This window comes from Giraffa tippelskirchi, chromosome 7 (assembly GCF_054371585.1).
Source record: "Giraffa tippelskirchi isolate mGirTip1 chromosome 7, T2T-mGirTip1v1.2.pri, whole genome shotgun sequence".
In the NCBI taxonomy this organism is placed as follows: Eukaryota; Metazoa; Chordata; class Mammalia; order Artiodactyla; family Giraffidae; genus Giraffa; species Giraffa tippelskirchi.
Genome location: NC_137281.1, coordinates 107,960,101 through 107,980,110, shown reverse-complemented (window position 1 = coordinate 107,980,110; position 20,010 = coordinate 107,960,101). Strand labels below are relative to the sequence as shown.

Below are 20,010 nucleotides of genomic sequence, written 5' to 3'. Positions count from 1 at the left end.
TCTTTAGTATTATTAAGCAATATCCTAAACAGTTTATATGCATTATCTCACAGAACCCTATGCTATAAGGTACTATTAACATAATCATTTCAAGGCAGATGAGGTAACTGATGGTGAGAGAGGAAGGTTATTGGCCCATAGAAGTTTATTTGAAAAAGCCTGAATTTACATCCCCTTAACTATTACATTGTACCTTGTAGAAACAACACAAACACACATTTCTTATCTGTTCTTGCTTTTCCTGATAAGAATAATACAATCAGAACACAAATGCTGAGCCCAGGAAGCAGACATCAGGACAACTTCTAGACTGTCAGTTAAACCAAACGATCATGACTTTACTATGTACCACAGTCTCTCTTCTTGTGAAAAGGAAGGAAGAAGGGAATTCTGAGCACTCTGCAACAGAACCGTGTTACATATGTTATCACTCATTCAACCTGCAACACATCCTTGTGAAATATTACTCTATTTTTACAGGTCAGTTTCAGGGAGAAGTTTTGGACAAGCTTGATCCTTGTCCAAAGTATCACCAATAAAAAGTGGCAGAGAACCTTCCAGTCTAATTTTAAACTATTATATTTAGTTAAGTGAGAATATTCAGGTAGTTACCAAAAAAACCCTGACAGCATTCATTTGAACTTAGGTTGTATCACACCACTTGGTAATGTCATTTTTATTCTTCACTAGAATCCTCACCTGAATCTCTGAGTAGTATACTCAATGAGGCAACTTTGTAGCTGCTTACATTAGTCTTTAAAATACTTATTGTGTAAATAGTTCATTAATGGTTAAACACCTTACATAATGAGCTATGTCTAGGAGTCTAATATTCTGTTTATATGTCTACTCTCTAGAGTGGTGATTTTCAAACATATCTTTTCAATCGCCTTAGTACCTTTTCTTCAAATAGAATCTTCCATGAAAGCCCAATATATAAAACAGACAAAAAGGGAAGCTTTCCTGGAGAAGCTGCTGAGGGCCCAGAGTCCTACCAACTAAGTCTTCCCCCTGTTCCTTAGGCTTCTCTCACAAATACTCTCTCTGGACTAGTCTCTATAACATGGAAGGCCTTCTGCCCTAACTAGAGCTTTTAGCAATATTTGTCCAAATTGTCTATCATGAGTAAAACTCAAGACTTATGGAAAAGCAAATGTATTTTCACTGAATAAGGCATAGGCTTTTCCTGGAAAAATGAGTCACGGAACTATGCACAGAGAACAGAAGCCTGGTCCGTGTTTTAATGAAGTACTCTTCTCCAAAGAAGATCAGCCTGATGGCCTTTTCAGGCTATATAGGGGGCCATGTGGATGTAGCTATCAAATTCATCACTAAACTTACCAAGATGCTATCACCTTAATTCAGTCATTAAAGTATCCACACTGCTGAGAAAATAACCATTAGGAAACAAAGCATTAGAAATCCTTAAGCTGTCAACAGGATACTGAGAAAGTTACTGACTTACCATCTTAATTTCTCAAGTATAAACATCACTTACCCTGTGAAGCAATAAGAATCACAAGTTGTAATGCACAGTGGGTACAAAAGTGTTTGGGGAATAAAAAGGTGTTTTAACAACCTGCCTCTTTCTTGGAGCTGAAAATAAACACACCTTTGCCAAGATGCGTGTTGATAGACATGTATCTTGCTGTTCCAGTTAAACTTTTGTGTTCCCTATAAGGTATATGTTTTTTGGTTTCAGGGTCAACGTATTCCTTGGCCAGTCCAAAGTCTATAATGTGTATAACATGCTCTTTCTTATTGCCTTGTCGACCGATCAAGAAGTTCTCTGGCTTGACATCTCGGTAGATGAGATTCTTTGAGTGGACATACTCCATTCGGGAAAGCTAAAAGAGAGAATGACAGTAATACAAATACTACTCTGAAGAAGTTTATTATAAAAACACTCCAAAACGTTTTGTTTTATCAGCTCAAAGTTGTGATTATTGAAATTAAAATAAAACTTATTTCTTTACCACCCAGACTCACTTTACTCTTGTAAATCAGAACGTATTTTCTGATACTAATACATACATGACAAATATGAAGATAAAAGAGAAAAGGATAGTATGGTTCAGCTAAAATGATAGTATACGGTTTTACTTCATGTAGCAACTTGCAAATGATGAACAGAATTAATGTTTTTATGTTACTGCAGAAGGAAAGCATTTGAGAGGCAAGAAATTACTCCCAGGCAGGAAATAAGAAGATGGTGGTGGCCTCTGAAGACAGATGCTGCTACTTCCTTCACCTCCTCCCCACACCTTCCTATACTCCATGTCTCTTTGTTGCAGAAATAAGGAAACTGAGGCCCAGAGAAGTTGACTGGACTAATATCACAGAGCTAAATAACGGCAGAGGTAGGAGTATAGTTTTTATGAGAAAGTAAACATAGCCCCAAATAAAAATTTTTTTCAAATTTCATTAAGTTCATTTCTACCTTTAAATCATTTCTGCTTAGTATAGAAAGGGAGCTTGGGCATTTAAACTTTTGACTCTAAAGTCAAGATCAGTTTTCTAACATTTCCAAGTCTTTAGTGGTTGAGACCATCACCATTTCAGACCCACAGAGATGCATCTACATCCTTGTGCAGAGGGGCTGACAAACTTCTCAAAGCAACTGTCTTAACTGTTCCTTAAACTGGTGTGGGATTTGGCAGGTGCTGATAGACACAGCTGAAGCTGTGTTGGTCTCTGAGAGAACTAGAGGCCAGAGAACTAAGGCAGGTTCTTGGTCAACTCTGAAATCTGATTTTAGGGCAGTGGGTTATATCTTCCATCTCTTCTTTGATGCGATGGTAAGGAAAGAGGGAGGATGTGACAAAACTTTACAGTCATGTGTTTAAAACCTATAAATAAAACACCAAGAAGTTACTTGCATTTGAGCAACTGTCACCGGATCACCCTCTTTCTCCCTATATACCTCTTGCACTTCAGTTAAGGGCAGAGTATTGCTCCAAGGTGCAAATTCTTAAAATAGAGCAAATGGCAAATGCAGTGTGACTTCTTGGGGTTAACCCTTTTTTCCCCAGCCAGCTGTCTACAACACCACCAAGCCAGTGAATGTGCATTCACAAGGTGTCACTAAAGCTGGTAAATGCCAACAGATATAAAAGGATGCGGTTAGGAGACCTGCCCCTCCCTGTCTATCCCTAGGCAGAAGAGCAACGCCAACTTACCAACTGAATGGCTATCATTAACACAGTCTTCAAAGTAAAGGTCCGGTCACAGAGGTCAAACAAGTCCTCCAAGCTGGGGCCAAGAAGCTCCAGCACCATGGCATTGTACTTCCCACATGGTCCAAAGTAATACACCTGTGGGAGACCTTCACCTGAAAGCAGAGGGAAAATGGGGTGCAGAGTGAGGGACACAAAGACCAAAAAATGACACAGCTGCATCAGCACCAAGCAGATAAAAAGGAAACACAATTTGCGAGATTTTCGTTTTCTTTCATAGCTCCTACTGGAGAACCTAAACCGAGTATGGCAGCTTCAAACGGAACTAGTAATGTGTGGGAAAGGCTAAGTCATTGCACAGTATGTTAAAAATAAAGTAGTTATTTCATACCAAATGCATTCCCACTGCTCTGTAAGACAGAGAATGGGCTGTGGTCCACTGCTGGACTGGAACATAAACTATTCTCCACTAACAATGCCCAAAAGTACACTAAGACAAGTTTCAAAAAGATGACTCGTGAGCTGAAAGGCCAGGCTCACACACCTTGCTGCACTAGCTGGTTTCATTTGTACTCTGTGCTTACTGCCAAAACCACATGGAGATGGAGCTGTTTGTGACTGTTGCTCCGAGAAGGACTCAGACTGAAGGGGTGAGGTGACAGAGGGCGCAGCCTGGTCTTTTTCTCATAGGGAGTCTCTGTGGCTTCCTGTTTTCTCTCAGTAGGAGCAAAGTCAACAGACTGGGTTTGGTTACTGATAAGTAATTATGAAAGGAAAAGGAATAAAAATACAAGGCTGGGCTTTCCCCAGATTTGAAATTCATAGTTATAAAAAGCCAAAATCTAGACTTTCTCATCTAAGTGGCAACTTGTGAATGAATTTCCTCCTTAAAGTGTATTGTAAATGAGACATCAATAAATATGTGCTAAGTGGCACCATGTGAACCGTGGGTATGAATGAGGCTACAGTACTTTTAAAAATCTGGTCCTTTGAGTGGGAACACTCCCACCTTAATACACTTATGTATACCGTGGTCTACAGTTGTAAATGCTGCAGGTTGCTGCATGCTCCTGACTATGAGTTTTTCAGATAACAAGGTTCTCTCCATCTTGGCATTCTCTTTTCATTTGTACAGGTAAGGAACTGGCAGAAGTAATTATATCTGCTGTGATCTGAACATCTGTGGCCCCTTCCCCAAATTATGTTGAAAACCTAATGCCCAGTGTGATTATTTTAAGAGGTATGGGCCTCTGGGAGGTGAGATCATGAAGGCAAGGCCTTCACAAGTGGGATTAGTGCCCTTAAGAAAGAGACCCCACAGAGCTCCCTAGCCCCTGCAGCCATGTGAGGACACAGCAGGAAGTCAGCAGTCTGCAACCCAGATGAGGGCCTTCAGCAGAACTTGACCATACTGGTATCGTGATCTTGGACTTCCAGCTTCTGGAACTGAGAAAAAAATTTTCTGAGTTTATAAGTCACTCAGTCTGTGTTGTGTTACAGCAGCAAAAAGGAACTGCTGCTGCTGCTAAGTCACTTCAGTCGTGTCCGACTCTGTGCAACCTCATAGACGGCAGCCCACCAGGCTCCCCCGTCCCTGGGATTCTCCAGGCAAGAACACTGGAGTGGGTTGTCATTTCCTTCTCCAATGCAAGAAAGTGAAAAGTGAAAGTGAAGTCGCTCAGTCGTGTCCGACCCCTCGCAACCCCATGGACTGTAGCCTACAAGGCTCCTCCGTCCATGCGTCCATGGGATTTTCCAGGCAAGAGTACTGGAGTGGGGTGCCATTGCCTTCTCCAGAAAAGGAACTGAGACAATATCTAATCCTTAAAACTTTAACCCAATCAATATGCTTGTCCTTCCCTCCAGCACAGGTCTTGTATATTTGGAACTGGCAAATCATCGCTACGATATTTGTCTGTAATTATTTTGTGTGCTGCATCAGTCTATTTTATGCCACTTAAATACTAGACAACTTCTTTTTCAGTGTTTCAATCAGGTCATTCCTGGCTCATACCATCTGCTATAGTATACTCTGCTCCTGCTAGCCCCATAAATATCCACTGAATTGCCCTGTGCTTGTTTTGATTCTCCCTTTCCCCAAAAGGAAACAGAATTTGTCTTTTTCCCCCTGTTGTTTTAAGAACTCATCTTCAGTTCACTTAAAATATATAAAACCTAACAGCTGTTCCCAGTGAGTCCTGCTGAGAAATCCAAAGCAGAACACTACCATAGAGATTTACTGCTTTAACTAATCAGACACATGGTAGACTGTGGTTTGGAGATCTTTTAAATGCTACATCCTATATAATAGTTTTTGATGCAATGAAAAATTGATTTTCCTAATATTATATTCTTCAAAATAGGTAGGGCAGATCTGTTGGTTGCCTACCCAATATCCATTCCCTCCTTCTTTGTTAACAACAAAATATCTAATTCTTGTGAACAGCAACTCGCCTAGTTATAACCTTCTAGTCTCCTTTGATAATAGGAATGGCAGAAATAGGAAGCAGAAATTGTTAGATATGGTGGTTCTAGAGAAATTCTTTAAGGGAGCTGACTCAAGCTGGAGGTATGTGCCTTTGAGATGACTGAAGCTCCAGAAGCCATCTAGAACTATCAGACTCCTTGAAGATTTAAGATATGGATGAAACAAAATTAAAAAACCCATCCCTCATGGCTGGGAAGCAACCACACCAATGCAAGGCTTCCCTTCCTTCTAGACTTTTTTAATCCAGAAGAAAAATCAATCTCTACTTGACTGAACTACTGTTCTTTGGAAATTTTTTTACAACCAAGTCTAATCCTAATTAATAAACACACTATGCCTTTACTTGGTTAAACTGCAAACCTAGGCACAATATCCTCCTTCTGAAGTACAAGCTTAAAGTCAGGCCTGTGTAGAAATATAAAACTGGCATGATTTTCTAGACTTGCTGCCAATACTTAAGGATCAATTTAAAAATAAGACAGATGGTCATCTTGTTCTTGACAATCTTTAGTACCAAATCTAGGCATCTCTTGTCAGAAATTTCCATGTTTACAAAGAAGCCACAAAAGCTTTCTGTGTGATGTCTATAATTTCTAACTGTGAGTAATGTCACTCGTAACTCCAGCTTAGAAACTTCAAAGATGTGAGGAGTTCCTGCTGGCTGTATTATTGCTCCTTTTATTAAATACTTTGAATCTCATTGGGCTTTGGGATGCTCAAGACAGCTTCTGGATTAATGAGTTTTGGCCTTGAAGGTTTTCGCAAAGATGGACTAGGTCCAAGATGCTTGTGTACTAAGAGCTCAAGTCAGAGTTGTGGATTTGTTTCTGCTACCAACTCTGAAAATTCCTTCACCTCTCTGCTCTTTTTCATCCATAAAGAGAAGGAGTTCAGACTGGTTCTCTCTCTCTTTTTTTTGGCTATGCCATCCAGCATGTGGGATCTTTGTTACCCAACCAGGGATGGAACCTTCGACCCCCACTTTTCCCCACGGGGTAGAAGCAGAGTCTTAACCACTGGACCACCAGGGAAGTTCCTAGACTCATTCTCTTTTAAATCTATAATCCCGATTATAGCTAGATTTCCTTCTAGCTATCTTATAGGTTTTTCTTTGTAAAGCCATAGAACCAGTATAAATGAAATCTGTCTCCATGTTATATAGAATATGTGTGGTACAAATTCAAATGTAAGCTGGTAATGGTAACTGGTAGTGGTACTCAACTGAAAGCGTGTCTATCAGAAACACCTCTAAAACTTTAAAAAACAGATACAGTGACGTCACTTCAAACCTACCAAACCAGAATTTCTAGTAGTAGGTATAAGCATAGTTCCACAGGTAATTCAGAAGTGCAACTTCAGCTGGAAAACTCTGTGTCTAGAGGGTAGAATATAAAGGGTACTGCTTTGCTTTATGGCTAATATATTATGAAAATTCGGAAAACAGTAATAGACTAATCTTTTTCAGAAGCTCTTTCCCATCAGAACAGCTGGACTCAATATCTTTTGAAAGGACCATTTTAAGGCTATTTGAAAGACTTGTTCTGGAGTTTCTTAGGTTTTATTGAGTATAAAAATCTCTTTGGAAGATGCAGTTGTAATTTATTAGAACTATCTGTACAGATAAAGATGCCCACACAAAAGTTTCAATCTGTGTCTGGTTTTACACATGACTACCCCCAGACTGGCCAGTGCTGGTGGTGAAAGACACCAGCCCACAAGAAACATCTGCCTCTTTGGTCAGAGACGACTGCACAGTAATGATTTATCACCTGGGCTGTATTTAAATAAGAAATCCTGTATATTAGGTTTCACTCTACTTCTGCAGAGCCATCTCTAATCCATTGTTTACGAAATGTTTAATTAATCAACATTATGGTGTGAAATCCTTTAATAAGACTAGGGGTGAGGGCAAAGTCTTAAATGCAATATATGTGGAAAATAAGGTCTTCCTGCACATAATTCTTAGGTAAAGTGAATGAAGTGGGGGAGGTAGGCAAAGTAGATATGCACTCAATTCTTGGTATTTTAGAAATTACGGTAGTATTATAATCTCTCGTCTACTCTGAAAATAAAAGCACTAATAAGGTCTCCTTCCTAAATTTGTCAGCTGCATAAAAGCTTGAAAATTAAAGAAGTAGATTCCAAATTTTCCTCTTCTGAAGGATTTACAACAGATTTCACTGTATTACCTTTAGCTATAGGCTAAATCTCTTCTAAAGCAAAACTTCAAGGCTATACCCACACTACAGATGTTATCATGTATATTCTCACAGGGAACTATGAAATAGCTTGTCCATCCATCAGTAACATATTCTTATAATCCCTGCTGGACATATGGCCCACACATATATCAAGTTGCACAGAACAGGAAGCAAGATATACGACACTACAGCTAATTTTCAATCTGTCATAAATTCAACTTGGGTTAAACACTCCAAATCAAGGATAATGGCTTATCATCCAAGCTGTTACCTAATAAGATTCCATAATGTATTATGAACAGTAACTACCCTAAGTAGAGATATTTTTAAATACACATCAGGCAGAGAACTGAAATAGAACTACCTTGAAGCTTTTGGTAATTTGACCACATTATTGCCTAATAATTAGCCTTTCATTCTTTTTGAAAAACTAAATTACCCAGCTGTGAAGCAAATTCAACTAAGTTTCATATGTACATTAATATCTGGATGTAAAAAAGTAACATCTATATTAATATTTCTATGAAAAAATAAATATATGTTGATGACTATCTTCTAAAGTCAGGGCTAGAAAAAAGCCTTTAAGGACATAATGATCCCGGCAATTCCTTTTCTTTGTTTCTACAGTTTGCTTTTTAATTTTTAAAGAAAATAGGATAGTTTTTCTCCAAACTTAAGCTGTCCACCAAGGTAGTGGCTTTTAGCACAGTTACTGAATGTTCTTTAATGTTTACTAGAGATCAGGGAATTACTGATATATAGGGAATAATTTAATATTATTATCACTATATATGGGGATGGTAATAATAATATTAAATAAGTTCACTTAACAAGAAAGCAGAAAGAACAGGCAGATAAACATGATTATATTCCATAGGAAGAAGTGAAAGGAGAAAATGAAAGCATACCCTTTAAAACTCAGAAAATATTAAAACAATAAAAACAAGCATTCTCACAAAAACATGAGACATTACATGTGTTTTTCTTTTTAAAAAAAGAACAGAATCCCTCTCTCTTCTCTGACTAAAAGAAAAATACCTTTTTACAATATGATGCAGTTCAACATATGAATCTATTCAAACTGCTGGTGTAATAACCAAAACAGTGAGACCTAGGATTAAAGAATCAGGATTATTTTGTCTTGTCTATAATGAAAAATGTTTTACAACCACCTTGTTCACAGGCCTCTTGGGAACTGGAATACCACTAGACATATGCTGCTAACAGGAGCTCAAATTTGTATGGTGGGAGAAGAGAGGGTGAGGAGAGGCAAGGGCAGAGGAATAATCTCACAGAAATTGAGCTTTTACAGTTTCTCTATTACACACAGTTGTGTATGTACACAATTATAAAGGCCTTACCACTCAAAGCAGGTTTCGAACTTTTGTTTAGTCAAAGAAATCAGGAAAAAGTCTAAGACAGGACAGATTTCTTCTGTAGCAGACTGCATCAAACGTAAAAAATGTTTTAAAAGTGTGTTATGTATTGCGGGTGGGAGTGAAGGATGGGGGATCCTTTCTCTTTTTCAAAAGACTAGTAACTCAGTTTAGAACTGGTAAATTTATGGGATGAAAAGACCCAATCTCTGAAAATTTACCACTTTATCCCTGTGATTAAGTTATACAGACAGACTACTGAGTTTCAAAAGCTGAGAGATGAACAATTCTTCTTAACACACACCTGAACAATAACAACTGAAAAGTTAAGAAAGTTTAGCAAGCATTTAGAAGGAATAAGAAGGAAAAAATGAGATTACTCAAAGTACAATGAACCTCTTCCTGACAATTCTGTCCAACTCCCATTACACTTTCTTTGTCCATGAATCTGCCTTCCGTATGAAGGTTTTTTGAAAGCAGTTGATTACTATGTGTTAATTATGTTTATTACTGCCTAGCACTGGTCAAAGCATATGGTAGATAAGGGCAGAGTAAGTATTAATACCAAGTAAATATATAAACACAATTGTCTCCAAGTTTTAGACTCTTTTTTTCTGACCATGCTGCGAGACATGTGGGATTTTAGTTCCCCAACCAGGGATTGAACCCATGTCCCCTTCACTGGGAACGCAGAGTCTCAGCCACCGGGCCTCCAGGGAAGTCCCTAAACCACATGTCTTTTTGGTAAAGTTACTTTCCCTTCCTACATAGGCAGCTTAATTTGTCCTATGCACCGTCTCGGTTTCCAATATTTTTATATCAGTTCCATGAATACTATTTTACACCTTTGTATCATCTGTTCATCTTTCTATAGTTCTTGATTTTTGTCAATTTCAGTTCCTTATCTGGAAAAGGGGCCACCAGGGACATACTTTTTTTTAAATTATAAAAGTGATATATACTAATTTAAAATAAGTACAACAGTAAACCAAAAGTAGTACAGAAACATATGAATAAAAAGTATTTATACATAACAGATATACACAGACACGTAATTAAAAATACTTTTTTGCAACTTCATTTTAAATTTAATATTATATAATGCACATTTTTCCTTATCAACATATAGCTATACATTAAAAGCTATATCCTATCTCCCCCTATGATGTATCATATTTAAGTTTTCCTATACTGATGGACATTTAGGTTGTACCCATATATTTGTTATCAGAAATAGATATTACAATGAACTGCTTTTGCTTGATATGTGTTATTTTCTTCCTTCTGATAATATCATCTTACTCTTCTGGGGTGAAAGCACCATTCCCTTACTGTTACTACTTGTGGGTAAAGCGAGGTCAAGCCATTTTCCACGGCCACCCCAAGGATATGACTCAAGCCAGGTTAATTAGAAGATTTTATCCTCCTTCCCTGTGGAACTGGGTCAAGAATAGGTGCTTCAATTATGCTGGTACAATGCGAGTTGGTTCTGGGACTTTGTGGAACTACTATAGGGAAGGAGGATCAATTTTTGTCCCTCTTGATAACTGAACAGAAAGGAGCTTTGCCTAAAGCTATCAGAGACACCACATGAGAACAGGTAGATTACTTAACTGAGAATGAAATCAACATAGAGAAAGCAGAAATCAGAGAAACAGACAGACAAATATACCACAAACCGGAGGACCAAGGACTGGTTCTGGCTTTGGCTGGCTTGAGGTCAGTCCTGTAAGCCAAGCGATTCTCTCCCCCAACCCCACACACTCAATTAAGTAAGCTAGAACTCCATCAATTGAAAATGAAAATGTCTAGACAGAGACACAAATACATATGTAAAAATTCCTTGTGCCTACATCTGGGGGCATGAATACACATTATCTCTTGAGGGTGGATTCCTTAGAGAGGAAATGCTGAGTCAAGGGTCATGCACATCTAACACTTCAGTATATGTTGCCACATGGCCAAGTTTAAATCCTCTTTGGTTCCTAGTCTGTCTCCAATGCTGGGCCTCTTTTCACATTTAGCGCTACTGTCCTAGGCCCAGGAAGTATTTAAAAATGTTTTCAGAATACGTCTTGACTCATTCTTCCCAGAGTCCCAGCACTAGGTTATCTCTTCTCTCATATGTAGCCACAGCATGTCTGCAGGAGTCGCCTAGCTTTTGGTCCAAATTATCACTGATATTTCAAAGTCAGGTGACTCTTTCTCCCCTATTATTTGTACAATAAGAAATTTCCACTCAAAGCACACCCGTATCACAAAAGTCTATTGGCCATAAACTGCTTTAAAGCTTATTGTTTTTATATAGGTCCTCCAATTTAATCCTAACAAATACACATAGGAATTACTACTCTCATTTTATGGGTAAGGAATTCATCTGAAGTGACTTGCTCAGGTCATACAGTGAGTGGTAGAGCCAAGACCAACCCCACTCTGCCTCCAAGATTCACTCTTTTTTGGGGGGGCTGCACTTTGCAGCAGGTGGAAACTTAGTTCCCCGACCGAGACTGGACCTGTGTCCTCTGTACTGGCAGCACAGAGTCTTAACCACTGGACTGCCAGGAAGTTCCTCAGGCTCTTTTACTGTACTGAATATATCTATCTGTGCCCTACGGACTACCAGGTCACATTACTTTGATAGGAGATTGATGATGCTGGGAAAGATTGAAGGGAAAAGGAGAAGGGGGCAACAGAGGACGAGATGGTTAGATGGCATCACTGACTCGATGGACATGAGTCTGAGCAAATTCCAGGAGATGGTGAAGGACAGGGAAGCCTGACGTGCTGCAGTCCATGGGGTCGCAAAGAGTCAGACATGACTTAGCGACTGAACAACAATAGACTCTGTGAAATGCAATCTGTGTATGAACCTAAGGGTCAATCACAAGACATTAATGATGTTTATAGGTTATAAACTCAAGTAACAAAGAAAGTATATCTTTCCTTACAAAAGCACAGGTTAAGATTCTATCAGGAGTGCATTAGTAGTATTTTCCTAATGTAACTACAAAGCAGTCAATTTTTAAGCCTAATAAACACATCATTTAGGAATTCAGAGGGCAACTTGGCCTATGTTTAGATTAGTACAGGAAGTAAAGACCAGTACTTAATCCCAGTGGGATGCTCAGTGTTGTTATTCACTCAGTCGTGTCCGACTCTTTGTGATCGCATGGACTGCAGCACATCAGGCTTCCCTGTCCTTCACCATCTCCCGGAATTTGCTCAGACTCATGTCCATTGGGTCAGTGATGCCATCCAACCATCTCATCCTCTGTCATCCCCTTTTCCTCCTGCCTTCAATCTTGCCTAGCATCAGCGTGTTTTCTAATGAGAAAGTTCTTCACATCAGGTGGCCAAAGTACTGGAGATTCAGCTTCAGCATCATTCTTTCCAATGAATATCCAGCATTACTTTCCTTTAGGATTGACTGGTTTGATCTCCTTGCAACCCAAGGGACTCTCAAAGAGCCTTCTCCAACACCATGGTTCAAAAGCATCAATTCTTTGGTACTCAGCCTTCTTTAAGGTCCAACTCTTACATCCATACATGACTACTGGAAAAACCACAGCTTTGACTATATGGATCTTTGTTGGCAAATGTCTCTGCTTTTTAATATGCTGTCTTGGTGTATCATACTTTTTCTTCCAAAGAGCACCTTTTAATTTCATGGCTGCAGTCACCATCCGCAGTGATCTTGGAGACCAAGAAAATAAGTCTGTCACTGTTTCCATTGTTTCCTCATCTATTTGCCATGAAGTGATGGGACCAGATGCCATGATCTTAGTTTTTAGAATGTTGAGTTTTAAGCCAGCTTTTTCACTTGTCTCTTTCACTTTTATCAAGACTCTAGTTCCTCTTTGCTTTCTGCCATAAGGGTGGTGTCATCTGCATATCTGGGGTTATTGATAATTTCTCCCAGCAATCTTGATTTCAGCTTGTGCTTCATCCAGTCAGCATTTCGCATGATGTACTCTGCATATAAGTTAAATAAGCAGGGTGACAATATACAGCCTTTCCCAATTTGGAACCAGTCTGTTGTTTCATGTTGGGTTCTAACTGTTGCTTCTTAATCTGCATACAGATTTCTCAGGAGGCAGGTAAGGTGGTCTGGTATTCCCATTTCTTTAAGAAATTTCTATAGCTATCACCCTCTTTAAAAAGCCTTCCCTGTTTCCCATAATTAGAAACCATTTTTCCCTTTAGAACTTCCATATAATTTTATATGTAAATTAAAAAAATAACATTCCATTGTTTTGGTGTGCATTATAGTTACTTGCATACCTGAGTGAGCTCCTTGAGAGTAGTACAACAATGTCTTACAGAAAATATGAAAACTCAATAAACATTATGTTTTCCTTCCAATAGGCAGTGACTATGTTTTTTATTATCTAACTCTGTGGCTCTTTAAATTACTCACCATAAGTGGAGAAAGAAATGGCAACCCACTCCAGTATTCTTGCCTGGAGAATCCTAGGGATGGCAGAGCCTGGTGAGCTGCCGTCTATGGGGTCGCACAGAGTCGGACACAACTGAAGCGACTTAGCATAGCATAAGTGTTATGGACACAGCTGATGCTGAGTTCTTGCTAGTGAAAATTTCATCTCCTTGCACTATGACTAAAATAATTATTAGTAAGAGATTCTACAGGTTGGTAAGAAACGTTGAATTAACGCAATATAAGTTATAAATAAAGAGGAAACAAAATGTAGAGAAAAGTTCCAAGTGTGTCAGACTGTTGAAAGCACAAAAGAGTGCAAAGGTGTACAGAGCTGACACACTCTTCTTTTAAGTGGGCGGAATAGAAATTACTTAGGAGTCATTGAAAGAAGAAGAAATATTACTCACATATGTTAAAACGTGATCTTTTTGTTGGTTCCTGTCTTAAGTATGCTTATAGATACACCTATGCTACAAATCGGAGAAGGCAATGGCACCCCACTCCAGTATTCTTGCCTGGAAAATCCCATGGACGGAGGAGCCTGGTAGGCTACAGTCCACGGGGTCGCTAAGAGTCGGACACGACTGAGCGACTTCACTTTCACTTTTCCCTTTCATGCACTGGAGAAGGAAATGGCACCCCACTCCAGTATTCTTGCCTGGAGAATCCCAGGGACGGCGGAGCCTGGTGGGCTGCCGTCTATGGGGTCGCACAGAGTCGGACACGACTGAAGCGACTTAGCAGCAGTAGCATGCTACAAATACAAAAAGGCTTAGCTAGCAACAGGATTATTTTGATAAGAGGTGTGAGGCATTATCTTTATGCAGTCTGTTACCAGAATTTAAGGAAAATATTCTCTCTCACAAGGACACTGAGGGAGACTGGAAAGGAATTCACTGAGTTTTAATATAACACAGTAGACAATGCTTTTCACCTTCTCATAACCCACAGGAATAATTCACTTCAACAACTCATCTCTTTCATTCTATAGTAATCCACAGCTTTGAGGATGCTAAATGTTACCTTCCTTCTTAATAATTAACCTTGACAAACTGTGAGTTAAGGAGGGGGAGTCACTGAGTGCTGTGGTGAGTCCTATGATGGCCACTGAGACTTCTGCCTTTGCCCTCCTTCCACAGGCATTTTCTAAGGGCAATCACGAAACTATTCTTAATGTCTGGAGAATACGGGAGGAAGAGAAACATGCAAGTACATAGTAAGACAGGTATCCGTAAAGACAGAAAAGTAAAGTATAACCTAGAATTAAAAGGAGGAAACAGCATCACAAAATTTAGGGTCTGTGTTGACTTCTAAGCAAGCTTTGGACAGGCTTTGGAGCTTGACTGTTTCCAAACCTTTGCCTGGAAGAGCACTGTAACTGTTTTCTGGAACCAGTCACCACACTCCAGCCCAGGCCATGAACACATAAGTGACTTGAGTCTATTTTTGGAACTTCGCCTTCTATTTTTCATGAAGATCCTTAAAAGAAGTCAAAATCCAAGTAACAAATTCTGAGCAAATATCTCTCCCAGTTCTGTACTTTGCAAAACAATGCACTGAAAAGGTGTTAGTACTGTGTGTAACTGTGAAGTGCATGCAGGCCACACAATGTCTATAATAAACTCACAACACTCTATTTGCAATTAAAGAAATTACTGGCCCAACAAGTCTTCATCAGCCAAATATCTAAAATAGAAGTGGTGCTTTTTTTTTTCCTCCAGGAGGGGGACAAATTTTATGTATGTATTGTAATTAGAGGTAATTACTTCTATGCCTCAAGTGACTTAGAGCTATTTGAGAGTTTTAAAGAGCAGAGAAGGGCCACAGGGGTTTGGCTCCAATAGGTAAGAAGCATATGAGAAATGTCTCAATGCTCTAAACCACTGAAAAAACACACAAAGGACACACAACCAAAGAATTAATCCTAGTCCAGAAATGTACTGGGTATTGAGTTTCAGAAATATCAGTTCCTTTTTATGGCAAACTGGTGTAGCTAGTTAATAAAAGTTAAAAGTTATGATGTTTTATCCTTGGAAAAATGCAAAGAAATTCATTGTACAATCACAACTAAATTAGCTCCATTAAAGACCAGAAAATTCGTACCGAGTATGACAATTACACCTTTCCAAGCCCAGTAAAGGAAAACAATCCTTTCTATTTTTTCTTCACAAAATTAACAATTTACTACAGATTGGATTTATGCTATAACATCAATAGAAGCATTTAAATGTCCTTTAAAAATAAAAGATTTATTTATATATTGGCTGTGCTGGGTCTTCACTAGTGCACACAGGGCTTTCCATAGTTGCAGAGTGGGGGCTATTCTTCATGGAGGTGCGAAGGCTTCTCTTGTTGCAGAGCATGGATCCAGACACGCAGGCTCATTAGTTGCAGTGCATGAGCTTAGTTGCTCCACGGCACAGGGGATCCTCCCGGACCAGAGATCAAATCCATGTCCCCTGCAATGGCAGGCGGATTCTTAGCCACTGGACTACCAGGGAAGTCCTAAATGCCATTTTAAAATATTTCCGGACAACGTAGGTAGATTTGGAAATGCACATGCATGCATACGGACTCTTTAAGAGGAAAAGATGACAAGCACAACATACTTGCCCTTGTCTGAAGTTTGCTCCATATATAGAGGATATTTTTAAAATTGAAATATAAGCTATTTACAATGTTGTGTCAGTTTCTGCTGTATAGCAAAGTGATTCAGTTATACATACACATACATTGTTTTTTATATTCTTTTCCATTACGTATCGTAATGATATTGAATATAGTTCCTTGTGCTGTACAGTAGGACCTTGTAGGACCTCCATCCTATATAAACTAGTTTGCATCTGCTAATCCCAAACTCACATCCATCCCTCCCCAACACCGCCTCCCCTTTGGCAGTCATAAGTCTATTCCCTATGTCTGTGAGTCAGTGTCAAGACAGAGATGGTTTTCACATGCCCACCTCAGGCACTTGCTACTGACTCACTAGCTCAAGCACACTTTCGTATTTGGGTTCTTCTCCCTGAGAGGAACAACAGTGACACTGCTGCCGCTCCTTCTGCAAAGTATATTCAAATATACTCAGATATTTCCACACATCCTCCTCACCCTTTACCCAGGGGACAGGATTTTAACTTTTTTTAATATGAGGCTTCTGCTGTTGCCCCAATGGTTACTTATTTCAAATATGCCACTCATGCTGAAAGCAGCAGGCTTTAGAAGGGTGGAAGTTTGGCAGAAATGGCTTGAAATTCATCGTTCCATGTTGGTGTGTTTAGAGAAATAGTACAAAAACAAAACAAAAAGATGGATCAAATCTGTACAGTTTATATTATTTCATATTTTCTAAATTCTATATTAAAAGCATGCTATATATATATTAAAATATCACTGTTCCAGGCTCCTCTAAGTATAAGAAGATCGGTCTCTTTTAATACAGGCCCAAAGAAGGCTTTTCTCTTAAGATTAATTCTTCTCCAACAAGCATATGATAAGTATAACACAGATACAATCAGCTGTGAAAGAGGCATTACTCTTTCTAAGAGTACTCACTGCCCTTTGCAAGGACATGACATGGTGGTTGTTTTTAGACTCTACTTCCCACTTTGAGAATCTCAGTATGTTGAAATGTCTCAAGGCAAAATGCTTTGCTTTCTAGAAACTGGTACATGAAGAGTAAAAATGTATGGTCTGTGAGTCCACTATTCTTTTGTCACACTGTCAACTGCTATCTCCCAGTTCTTGTGCCACATTCTTAGAGAGCGTGCTCTATGCTGAGTGGTGGAGTCCACGTGATCCTCTGCCTCCTTATCAGAGCATCAGGATCTGGATTGAAAAGCTACTCCAAACTGAGTCAGTGAGTCACTTTCCTTGTTGTTGCTGTTTAGTTACTAAGTCATGTCCTACTCTTTTGCGACCCCAAGGGCTGCAGCCCACCAGGATCCTCTGTCTATGGGAATTTTCCAGACAAGAATACTTCAGTGGGTTGTCATTTCCTTCTCCATGCGCTCTTCCTGACCCAGCGATCAAACCTGCATCTCCTGTATTAGCAGGTACATTCTGTACCACTGAGCTACCTAGGAAGTCTCTTTCCTAGGAACTTCCAACTGAGACACAGAACTTGAGTCACTCTCTACTGATGCTTAAATGGAGAAGGGCTACATAAAAGGATCTTTCCATCAAATGTAAGGAGAAGCAGAGAAGGCTGATAATACAGAGCAAATAAAGAGGTCTCACAGAAACCAAGGCAAAAGTTTTTACAACCCTAAAGCAGGAGGGTCAAATATAGTGTCAGAGTCCAGAAGAGTTTGATAGAAGGCCAGAGACAAAAAGTAGTGAATGATTTCTGTTCATTTCCAAGGCAAACCATTCAATGTCACAGTAATCCAAGTCTATGCCCTGGCCAGTAATGCTGAAGAAGTTGAAGTTCAACGTTTCTATGAAGATCTACAAGACATTCTAGAATTAATACCCTAAAAAGATGTCATTTTCATTATAGGGGACTGGAATGCAAAAGTAGGAAGTCAAGAGATACCTGGAGTAACAGGCAAATTTGGCCTTGGAGTACAGAATGAAGCAGGGCAAAGGCTAATAGAGTTCTGCCAAGAGAATGCACTGGTCACAGCAAACACCCTCTTCCAACAACACGAGAGAAGACTCTACACATGGACATCACCAGATGGAAAACACCGAAATCAGACTGATTATATTCTTTGCAGCCAAAGATGGGGAAGCTCTACACAGTAAAAATAAGACAGGGAACTGACTGCGGCTCAGATCATGAACTCCTTATTGCCAAATTCAGACTGAAATTGAAGAAAGTAGGGAAAACCACTAGACCATTCAGGTACGACCTAAATCAAATCCCTAACGATTATATAGCGGAAGTGAGAAATAGATTTAAGGGACTAGATCTGATAGACAGAGTGTCTGAAGAACTATGGACGGACGTTTGTGACATTGTACAGGAGACAGGGAGCAAGACCATCCCCAAGAAAAAGAAATGCAAAAAAGCAAAATGGCTGTCTGAGGAAGCCTTACAAATAGCTGTAAAAAGAAGAGAAGCAAAGAGCAAAGGAGAAAAGGAAAGATATACCCATTTGAATGCAGAGTTCCAAAGAATAGCAAGGAGAGATAAGAAAGCCTTTCTCAGTGATCAGTGCAAAGAAATAGAGGGAAACAATAGAATGGGAAAGACTAGAGATCTCTTCAAGAAAAACAGAGATACCAAGGGAACATTTCATGCAAAGATGGGCTCAATAAAGGGCAGAAATGGTATGGACCTAACAGAAGCAGAAGATATTAAGAAGGCGTGGCAAGAATACACAAAAGAACTATACAAAAAAGATCTTCGTGACCCACATAATCACGATGGTGTGATCACTCACCTAGAGCCAGACATCCTGGAATGTGAAGTCAAGTGGGACTTAGGAAGCATCACCACGAACAAAGCTAGTGGAGGTGATGGAATTCCAGTTGAGCTATTTCAAATCTTAAAAGATGATGCTGTGAAAGTGCTGAACTCAATATGCCAGCAAATTTGGAAAACTCAGCAGTGGCCACAGGACTGGAAAAGGTCAGTTTTCATTCCAATCCCAAAGAAAGGCAATGCAAAAGAATGCTCAAACTACCGCACAATTGCACTCATCTCACACTCTAGTAAAGTAATGCTCAAAATTCTCCAAGCCAGACTTCAACAATACGTGAATCGTGAAATTCCAGATGTTCAAGCTGGTTTTAGAAAAGGCAGAGGAACCAGAGATCAAATTGCCAACATCTGCTGGATTATCAAAAAAAGGAGAGTTCCAGAAAAACATCTACTTCTGCTTCATTGACTATGCCAAAGCCTTTGACTGTGTGGATCACAATAAACTGTGGAAAATTCTGAAAGAGATGGGAATACCAGACCACCTGACCTGCCTCTTGAGAAATCTGTATGCAGGTCAGGAAGCAACAGTTAGAACTGGACATGGAACAACAGATTGGTTCCAAATAGGAAAAGGAGTACGTCAAGGCTGTATACTGTCACCCTGCTTATTTAACTTATATGCAGAGTACATCATGAGAAACGCTGGGCTGGAAGAAGCACAAGCTGGGATCAAGATTGCCGGGAGAAATATCAATAACCTCAGATATGCAAATGACACCACCCTTATGGCAGAAAGTGAAGAAGAAGTAAAGAGCTTCTTGATGAAAGTGAAAGAGAGTGAAAATGTTGGCTTAAAACTCAACATTCAGAAAACTAAGATCATGGCATCCGGTCCCATCACTTCGTGGCAAATAGATGGAGAAACAGTAGAAACAGTGAGAGACTTTATTTTCTTGGGCTCCA

At 39.4% G+C, this 20,010-nt stretch overlaps 1 protein-coding gene across 50 annotated transcripts in view; it reads right to left on the bottom strand.

Annotated features, from left to right (window-relative positions):
* Positions 1–20,010, bottom strand: part of CSNK1G1 (casein kinase 1 gamma 1) — a 165,457-nt gene that overhangs the window by 43,516 nt on the left and 101,931 nt on the right. For all 50 annotated transcript variants that reach the window (XR_014058837.1, XR_014058835.1, XR_014058836.1 and 47 more), the window contains 2 exons: positions 3,180–3,331; positions 1,613–1,847 (listed from right to left, as the gene is read on the bottom strand). Coding sequence is in view for 47 of the 50 variants with exons in the window: in XM_081507406.1 (XP_081363532.1) it covers positions 1,613–1,847; positions 3,180–3,331 (387 nt within the window). In the remaining 3 variants the exon portion in view is untranslated. The remainder of the gene's footprint in view (positions 1–1,612; positions 1,848–3,179; positions 3,332–20,010) is intronic.